General features: G+C 54.0%; 1 protein-coding gene across 8 annotated transcripts in view; it reads left to right on the top strand.

Annotated features, from left to right (window-relative positions):
• The window catches only part of DPF2 (double PHD fingers 2), a 24,958-nt gene extending 15,482 nt beyond the window's left edge, over window positions 1–9,476 (top strand). For 2 of the 8 annotated variants that reach the window (XM_075569964.1, XM_075569965.1), the window contains 5 exons: window positions 465–611; window positions 1,011–1,139; window positions 1,382–1,494; window positions 2,007–2,089; window positions 4,694–9,476. In XM_075569964.1, coding sequence (XP_075426079.1) covers window positions 465–611; window positions 1,011–1,139; window positions 1,382–1,494; window positions 2,007–2,089; window positions 4,694–4,763 — 542 coding nt within the window. In that variant the 3' untranslated portion in view covers window positions 4,764–9,476. Of the gene's footprint in view, window positions 1–464; window positions 612–1,010; window positions 1,204–1,381; window positions 1,510–2,006; window positions 2,109–4,693 lie in introns of those variants that run through there. The other 6 variants (XM_075569958.1, XM_075569960.1, XM_075569959.1 and 3 more) reach the window with 4 other exon arrangements.
• The last annotated feature ends 318 nt before the right edge of the window (window positions 9,477–9,794 follow it).

Raw genomic sequence — 9,794 nt, forward strand, 5'->3', positions numbered from 1 at the left:
CTCCCCCCCTGCGCACCGTCCGGCTCTCTCCCTCCCGCGCTCTCTCCCTCCCGCCGCTCTCCCTCCCGCCCTCTCTCCCTCCCGCCCTCTCTTCCCTCCCGCCCTCTCTCCCTCCCCGCCCCTCCTCTCTCCCCCTCTCCCCGCCCTTCTCTCCCTCCCCGCCCCTCTCTCCCCTCCCGCCCTCTCTCCCTCCCGCCCTCTCTCCCTCCCGCCCTCTCTCCCTCCCGCCCTCTCTCCCTCCCGCCCTCTCTCCCTCCCGCCCTCTCTCCCTCTCCGCCCTCTCTCCCTCTCTCCTCTCCTCCCTCCGCCCTCTCTCCGTCCCGCTCTCTCCGTCCCGCTCTCACCATTCTCTGTGCCCCCCACCACCACATTTCCCCCACACCACATTCCCTGATCTCTCCCCCTCCACCCCATTGCCCCCCAACCCTCACATTCCTGCTCTCCCATGCCCTTCTCTCCCTCAGTCTGCGGCAAACGCTACAAGAACAGGCCTGGCCTGAGCTATCACTATGCGCACTCTCACCTCGCCGAGGAGGAGGGCCCAGGCGCAGAAGAGAAGGAGGATTCCCAACCTCCCACCCCCATCATGCAGAGACCAGAGGAGCAGAAATGTAAGGAGACAGTGTCACCAGCGCCTCCCCACCCCCTGTACTACCTCCCCTCCCACTGTACTACCTCCTCTCCCCCCTCCACCACCTCCTCTCCCCCTGTACTACCTCCCCTCCCACTGTACTACCTCCTCTCCCCCTCCACCACCTCCTCTCCCCCTGTACTACCTCCCCTCCCACTGTACTACCTCCTCTCCCCCTCCACCACCTCCCCGCTGCAGCAGCACCGACCTCTTCATTCCGGTCACCTTGTGCTTCTCTCTTTCCTCGTTCTTCTGTTCTCTTTCTTTTTCTACCGGTTTCTTCTCTCTCCCCCGCCTCTCCGAGCCCGCCCCCTGTCTCTCTTCCTTTCCATAACCTCTTTTCCCCCTTCCCCCCCTATCCCCCTTCCCTCCTCCCCAGCCAAGAAGGGCCCGGACGGTCTTGCCCTACCCAACAATTACTGCGACTTCTGCCTTGGAGACTCCAAGATCAACAAGAAAACCAGCCAGCCAGAGGAGCTGGTGTCCTGTTCAGACTGCGGCCGCTCGGGTATGTGGGACGCGTGACGTACTGATCACCCACCAATGTGAGGGTCTCAGACTGCGGGGCTCGGGTAGGTGGGAGGGAGAGGGTTGGGGGTTGTACTTCCATACATCTATTCACACGTGTATATATGTACATGTGTGGAAATGCATACGTGTGTGTATGTATATATCGATGATGCAAACATATCATTTACAAACATAATTGTGAACTCCGTCGCACGGTCTCTCTCTTCTGCCCACTCACAGGACACCCCTCCTGTCTGCAGTTCACGCCGGTGATGATGGCCGCGGTAAAGACTTACCGCTGGCAGTGTATCGAGTGCAAGTGCTGCAACATCTGTGGGACCTCTGAGAATGACGTGAGTAACCCGGAGGTATACCTGCGCCTCGCCAGTCCTAGAGGTGTCCATCTACTCTTCAATGTGCCCAGCCCGAAAGGTGCCAGGCTGTGTGTCCCTGTGCTAACCCTAGTGGTGCCAGGCTGTGTGTCCCTGTGCTAACCCTAGTGGTGCCAGGCTGTGTGTCCCTGTGCTAACCCTAGTGGTGCCAGGCTGTGTGTCCCTGTGCTAACCCTAGTGGTGCCAGGCTGTGTGTCCCTGTGCTAACCCTAGTGGTGCCAGGCTGTGTGTCCCTGTGCTAACCCTTGTGGTGCCAGGCTGTGTGTCCCTGTGCTAACCGTAGAGGTGCCAGGCTTTGTGTCCCTGTGCTAACCCTAGTGGTACCAGGCTGTGCCCACACTTTCAGAGAGTGGCTGGGCGGTGTGTCTCGGTGTCCACCCCCCTAGAGGGGACCTGGGTTGGGGGCTAGTCAATGTGTCCCTTGTGTACCACTCCCAGAGGTGTGCTTAGCTCCCTATCTGTTCTCCTTGTAGGATCAGCTGCTGTTCTGTGATGACTGTGACCGTGGCTATCACATGTACTGCCTCTCCCCCCCTATGGCTGAGCCCCCCGGAGGGTGAGTAATGAGGCACCGGTGCTTCCTCCCCATCACCTGCCTGGGGGCGTTTCTCTCCCCCGTGCATGGGGCATGTCGTCATCCCCCTCCTCCCTCCCCGGGGCCTGGGGGGCATGTTGTCGTCCCCCACTCCCTCCCATGTGCCTGGGGGGCGTGTTGTCATCCCCCCACTCCCACCCCTGTGCCTGGGGGCGTGTTGTCATCCCCCCCCTCCCACCCCTGTGCCCTGGGGGGCGTGTTGTCATCCCCCCCCTCCCACCCCTGTGCCTGGGGGCGTGTTGTCATCCCCCCCCTCCCACCCCTGTGCCTGGGGGCGTGTTGTCATCCCCCCCCTCCCACCCCTGTGCCTGGGGGCGTGTTGTCATCCCCCCTCCCCTCCCCTGTGCCTGGGGGCGTGTTGTCCCCCCCTCCCTCCCCTGTGCCTGGGGGCGTGTCGTCCCCTCCCACCCCTGTGCCTGGGGGCGTGTTGTCATCCCCCCCCCCCCTCCCACCCCTGTGCCTGGGGGCGTGTTGTCATCCCCCCTCCCTCCCCTGTGCCTGGGGGCGTGTCATCCCCCCTCCCTCCCCTGTGCCTGGGGGCGTGTTGTCCCCCCTCCCTCCCCTGTGCCTGGGGGCGTGTCGTCGTCCCCTCCCTCCCCTGTGCCTGGGGGCGTGTCGTCGTCCCCTCCCTCCCCTGTGCCTTGGGGCGTGTCGTCCCCCCCCTCCCCTCCCCTGTGCCTGGGGGCGTGTCGTCCCCCCCTCCCTCCCCTGTGCCTGGGGGCGTGTCGTCCCCCCCTCCCTCCCCTGTGCCTGGGGGCGTGTCGTCCCCCCCTCCCTTCCCTGTGCCTGGGGGGTGTCGTCCCCCCCTCCCTCCCCTGTGCCTGGGGGGTGTCGTCCCCCCCTCCCTCCCTGTGCCTGGGGGCGCGTCGTCCCCCCCCTCCCCTCCCCTGTGCCTGGGGGCGTGTCGTCCCCCCTTCCCTCCCCTGTGCCTGGGGGCGCATCCCCCCCCCCTCACTCCCCTGTGCCTGGGGGCGCGTCGTCCCCCCCCTCCCTCCCCTGTGCCTGGGGGCGCGTCCCCCCCCTCCCTCCCCTGTGCCTGGGGGCGTGTCGTCCACCCCTCCCACCACAGTGCCTGGGGAAGTGTCCGTCCCGCCCCCCCCCCCCCCACCGTGCCTGGGTGCGTGCGTCCCGCCCCCCCCGCCCCCCACCGTGCCTGGGTGCGTGTTGTCCCGCCCCCCCGCCCCCGACCCACCGTGCCTGGGTGCATGTCTCGCCCCCCCTCCTTCTGTCAGTCTTTTTCCTTATTCTCACCCGTCTCTCCTTATTCTCACACGCCTCTCCTTATTCTCACACGCCTCTCCTTATTCTCACACGCCTCTCCTTATTCTCACACGCCTGGGGGCGTGTTGTCATCCCCCCCCCTCCTCCACCCCTGTGCCCTGGGGGCGTGTTGTCATCCCCCCCTCCCACCCCTGTGCCTGGGGGCGTGTTGTCATCCCCCCCCCTCCCACCCCTGTGCCTGGGGGCGTGTTGTCATCCCCCCCCCCTCCCACCCCTGTGCCTGGGGGCGTGTTGTCATCCCCCCCCCTCCCACCCCTGTGCCTGGGGGCGTGTTGTCATCCCCCCACTCCCACCCCTGTGCCTGGGGGCGTGTTGTCATCCCCCCCTCCCACCCCCTGTGCCTGGGGGCGTGTTGTCATCCCCCCCCTCCCACCCCTGTGCTTGGGGGCGTGTTGTCATCCCCCCCCTCCCACCCCTGTGCCTGGGGGCGTGTTGTCATCCCCCCTCCCCTGTGCCTGGGGGCGTGTTGTCCCCCCTCCCTCCCCTGTGCCTGGGGGCGTGTCGTCCCCCCTCCCTCCCCTGTGCCTGGGGGCGTGTCGTCCCCCCTCTCTCCCCCTGTGCCTGGGGGCGTGTCGTCCCCCCCTCCCTCCCCTGTGCCTGGGGGCGTGTCGTCGTCCCCTCCCTTCCCTGTGCCAGGGGGCGTGTCGTCTCCCCCTCCCTCCCCTGTGCCTGGGGGCGTGTCGTCCCCCACTCCCCTCCCCTGTGCCTGGGGGCACGTCGTCGTCCCCTCCCTCCCCCTGTGCCTGGGGGCGTGTCGTCCCCCCCTCCCTCCCCTGTGCCTGGGGGCGTGTGTCCCCCCCTCACTCCCCTGTGCCTGGGGGCGTGTCGTCCACCCCTCCCACCACCGTGCCTGGGGACGTGTCATCCCGCCCCCCCCCCCCCCCCCCCACCGTGCCTGGGTGCGTGTCGTCCCGCCCCCCCCCCCCCCCCCCCACCGTGCCTGGGCACGTGTCGTCCCGCCCCCCCCCCCCCCCCCCCACCGTGCCTGGGTGCGTGTCGTCCCGCCCCCCCCCCCCCCCCCCCCCCCCACCGTGCCTGGGTGCATGTCACGCCCCCTCCTTCTGTCAGTCTTTTTCCTTATTCTCACCCGTCTCTCCTTATTCTCACACGCCTCTCCTTATTCTCACACGCCTCTCCTTATTCTCACACGCCTCTCCTTATTCTCACCCGTCTCTCCTTATTCTCACCCGTCTCTCCTTATTCTCACACGCCTCTCCTTATTCTCACACGCCTCTCCTTATTCTCACACGCCTCTCCCTATTCTCCCCTCCCCCATATAGGAAGTTGGAGTTGTCACTTGTGCCTGGATCTTCTGAAGGACAAAGCCTCAATTTACCAGAACCAGAATTCCTGACGGGTCCTTGCAGTCAGCACAGGGGTGAGGTCTGGAGGGAGGACACTCTGATCCCACCACGACCCTCGGTAGCCTCAGGAGCAGGGGGTGGACCCCTCATCAAATGGAACGGGGGGTTTTAATGGTGCGGTCCCACTTATAGCTGTCCACGAATAAACGGGTGTGTATGTATATATGTATATATGCATATGCGTATGTATGTGCGTGCGTGTAGTATATATCTATATAACACAAATTTGTGTGTGTATATATTATGTGTATGTACACACATACATTTGTGTAAAGCTACTTTCATTGTCCCCATCACTTCCTTGTACAAACTCTTTCCCTGGCCCCCCACTGTGCACTTTTTAAGGTCCAGCCTGGGTCATAGCATCGATGTCCCCTCTAAGGCTTGTAATATAGTGCGCGCTGGTGCGGGAGCGCGCACAGTGTTTGTACAGGGGAAGCGGTGACGCACGTGGCTAGAGGCGTGGCTATGACGTTACAGCGCTAGGCCGCACAACAGTGCGCTCTATATTACAGGCCTAAGGTGTCGGCCCCTAACAAAAGCTGTGGATAAGGGACACGCCGTGGTGTTTGATACTCCCATTTCAGGGGCCACATCTGCTGATATCTTATGAGATCGCCACTAAAAATGTGACGGGGTTAGGGGGCTCAGTGCTTTCTTTAAAATGGAAGTTCTTCAATGACAGAGGGGTCTGTGGTAAACTGATCAGCGTATGTATCTATGGGGCACACTTACCTGGTATAGATGAGGGTGCTACTATCAGCGTACCTAGAAGATACTGTACAAAAATATCAGGGATAGACACCAAACATTTGCCCCCAAAAATGTATTTTATTGCATTTCGGCCACATTTTTGGTTTGCTTATCCTCTATCCCTTTGTTTTTATATACATGTGCAGCACAGTACATACTTTGGCAAAAATATTACATTTCTAAAATCCACTAATTTCCCTAGAAAGTTCTCAGAAAGAGCAGTGTGTGGGTGTATAACCCATGAGTGGGGAGAGAAAAACAGGATGCGCGCACACATGGGAATTAGATGTTGGTGTATGAAATTAATATACATACTGTACACACGTATGTGTGTGCAAGCGAGTGTATAAATATTATATAGATATCATTTTGCATGTAAGACCAGGAGAAAGGCAGCACTGCAAACCGTACGGTAGAGTAATTGTCCTTAAAACCAACTCTGCATGTTTAATGAAAATAGACAGAGAGAAAATCAGCCATTATAGACTGTTGAGAAACCGGCACTGGAGATCAAATACAATGAATAAGGACATTTTGCTTAATACACATACAATATTATGTATAGGTCAGCAGTGTGTTTCAGGCCCCGGGTTACTGTGCTGTGTATTTGCCTCGGAGCTGTGTGTGTTGGGTGAAGTATTTGTGCGTGTGCAATTAGCCACAGCAGGGTGATCTGTAATATCAAAGGCAGCCGACACCCTCAGAATCCTCCGCAGTTTTAAAATAATATTTTGGGGCTTAAAATCATTGAGAGTAGAACTCTCTTAAGAACGTTCCAAAACCTTGAGTATTTGTACATTTTAGACTATTCAATTAAAAAACAAAATAATCCGATTTTCAGCCGTGCTTAGACATTCAGTATAAAACGCATTCCAGCCACCCACAGCCATCCCTTTTTTTTTATTTTTTCTCCCCTGGCTTTGGGCAGCTGCAAACAAGATAAGCCTAATAGTTTCTTCTTTATATTAGGGAAGATCCCCCCAAAAAATCAAATGATGTAATTGAAAACTAAATGAAATAATCCCAGCACATACAGTATTTAAGCTCACAGGCAAGCTGCAGCCTAACACTTTAAGGCCTCTTCTTATTTGAATCTTGCGCTTCTTTAACCCAGGCTGTGCTGAAAAGCTGTGTAATGCGGCACGCATAAGTTTATAGGGCTCCATGTTTAAGTGGATTTGAAGCAAAAAGTGACACTGTGCTTATTTGGAGTTCATTTCTCAGAATCCCTGGCTGCAGTGGAAGCACTGTCGCTAAGAGATAATGGGGAAAGGCAGGCCTGTCTGAGACACGGGAATGTGCTCACCAGTGATATTTTTATTTACTGCTACCTAAAGAAACTCTTGAGTGAAATGAGAACGTCATGTTCAAATCCGGCTCTTTTCAAATACTCCCCATCCTGCTGTCACAGACAGAGCCATGCATGACATCGCGGGAGGTAACCGCAGAGACGCGGAACATGGCGGCACACAGGGAAACCACCAAGTCCATTACTCGGGAGGATTTAGAGGGATTATTTCATTGATATCTATTACTCTTGAAAAATATATTAAACCCACAAAGTTATTAAGTTACAGGAAAAACGATCTTGAATCTGGGTGTGTCGTCTGCTTTTATTAAGAACTAAATGCAGTGTCCTAGGCTTATATATCTTGTTTCCACTACGATCCTTGATCGCAATCCCAAAATGAAAATTTAATCATACAGGGTTTATCTATATTACTTAATATGGCAAGAAAGTGGGCAGAATAATATGCGTAGAAAATCTCTGGATTTAAAGCATCGCTGTAGCCAGCTCAGTCCCTATTAGTGAGCGGCAGCGCAAGAAAATGTCTATTTTAGGTCTTTTTACACTTGCAAAATATTCTATGGTTTCCTTTAGAAGAGAGCACTCGGACACGCGGTCCAGTTTTTTTTTTATCGCCAGTTAAAGTTGCAGTCTCACTCAGCCGGCTAAAAAAAAACACAACTTTTTGTAAAGAATTTAACAATCAAATGGGCTTCCTTAAATGAATCTAACCATGCTAAAAGCAAACAATTGTCTGCTTTTGGTTTCCTAGAAAAATTCATTACTTATTGTATTTCTTCAGGGCCTCTAAACTGTGGAAGTTTTTGCTTAAACATAAATAAATAGTGTTTACTCTTGAGCCACCCAGGCCTTATCAGTGAGCCAGTGAAGATAAGGGGGGGGGAGCTTTGTCTATACAGTGAGAAAAAGGAGCAGGCGGAGCAAATCGAACCCCTCCTAAGCCTCCTTTCACCATGTTTGCAAAGGGACTGAATAATGATGTGAAATAGGTGCCAGTTTTTGTTGTTTTAAGTCACCCAGATGTGACCCCTTAAACATGTCACTGCAGTTGGTGCACAGTGGAGGTACTGACCCTGTAAGATCTGTTTTTTTTTTTCTTTTCTTCGAACAGCTTTGCAAATATAGCCTGTGTTGCTAAAAAAAAAAAAAAACAACAAATCTCTTCTGAAATATCTGTCATAAAATGTAGCTGTTTGTTGGAATGGGCTCTGGGAAATCCACATAATTAGGGGGGGGATAGGAGGCTGTGACATGCTTCTCGCTACCCAGAAGCCTCGTCTTCTGCCTAACTGTGTGTGACGTGACCGTGGGGGTGAATAAACAAGGTTTGGGGGACATGCAAGATGATTGGGGGGAGGAGAGTTGAGTAAAAATATTCCGCAAATAAAAATGAATGAAGTTATACAGTGTGGATGTGGCCTTTTCCCCATACAGCACCAGAAGGGTTAAAACACTGAACCTTTCCCTGGGATTTTTGCCTCTGTTCTTTTCCTCTATTTATAACCCCAAACCTCTCCGGTTCCTGTTCCAGTGCCAGCTTCTTCCTTGTTCTTTTTCAGCATGGTTGATTTTCACGGCTTCTATCTTCATTATTTGTATTTTAATTTCCGGTCTTTTTATTTAGCCGATGTAAACCCTGTCCACAGTAAACACTTCTAACGTGTCAAGTGCTGGATTCAAATGAGACGTTGCAGGGTTTTTTCTGAGTAATGTTGTGCTAAAGGAAATAGTCAGGCCAGTTTTCCTATGGATAGTTGTTGCGAGGCATGAACCGATTGCAGAGGGATGCTTTGCTGGCCGCTCTGCGGGACTGAAGGGGTTAAGACGGGAAACGTTTGGGGGGGGGGGGCAAAGTTGATACTGTATCATATCTGTATAAGCCTTGATGCGTATCTGCAAAGTGCTTTGGTAGAGGTGACGCTCTGGCAGGGGAGGGGTTAAGTGACGCTCGGGAAGGGGTTAAGTGACGCTCGGGAGGGAACGTAGTCCCCAGAAATAGGACTGCCTGTGCAGTGCTTGAATCAGCCACCCGGGGTCACACTCTGCCCGTGATCCCTGCACTCCTGGCCATTGATTCCCATATAAGTAAGCATCATGAGCCCCACATGTGTAACCCCTCCCGTGCTCGAGCCCTGTAGATTGTTACTTAACCCCTCCCTGGCCAGATATCTGCAAGTAACAATACTAATCCTTTTCATGGGGTGTTCTTGTTTTTTTGCCATATTATTGAAAAGGAACCAATTAGCAGAGTTTTAACTGCGCCATGAGATCTTGTGACGTGTAGAATAAATGAATTGAGCAATTTCAGTTAAAACACACACACAGTCTCTATTGTAATTGCTTCTTTAAAAAATGTGCTCTGTAATAATTGCAGTTTTGTTGTCAGCTGCACAGTAATGTCAATTTAGCAGTACTGTCCCAAAACTGCATTTATGGAGCACCTTGGCCCTGCGGTCGGTATTTATAGAATGATTTCGGCTTCAAAAACAGGAAGGAGAGGAATGTTTCCTACAATAAATCACTCTGCGAAAGGAAAGGGGACATATAGGTGTGCAAATAAAAAGTAGTTGTACTGGCGTCGTGAGAATGAGGGGGCGATTCTTCCGCAGTCGGGGGAAATATCAGCCAGTGTTTATATATATATATATAAAAAAAAAAAACTCCCAAAAATGGTTTCAAAAGATGTATATTTGCCTTTTTGTTTTTATATCTGCTGTGTGTTTAAGAGGTTAAACATATCACTGCCATTAATTCACTATGGTATTAAGGGGAGGGGGAGGGAAAGGGTTAATGGGAACGGCAGGAAATTGTACGATGCTAATTTCCGATTACTGTATTAATACACTAGTAGAGAAATAAAAGATTTTTACACATTGTCTCTACATTAAATATGCATGAACTGTGTACATATGCTGTGTATATTTTTATGCAAGGTATATACATTGTGTGCGTGTGCGTA

This window comes from Ascaphus truei, chromosome 14 (assembly GCF_040206685.1).
Source record: "Ascaphus truei isolate aAscTru1 chromosome 14, aAscTru1.hap1, whole genome shotgun sequence".
NCBI lineage: Eukaryota > Metazoa > Chordata > Amphibia > Anura > Ascaphidae > Ascaphus > Ascaphus truei.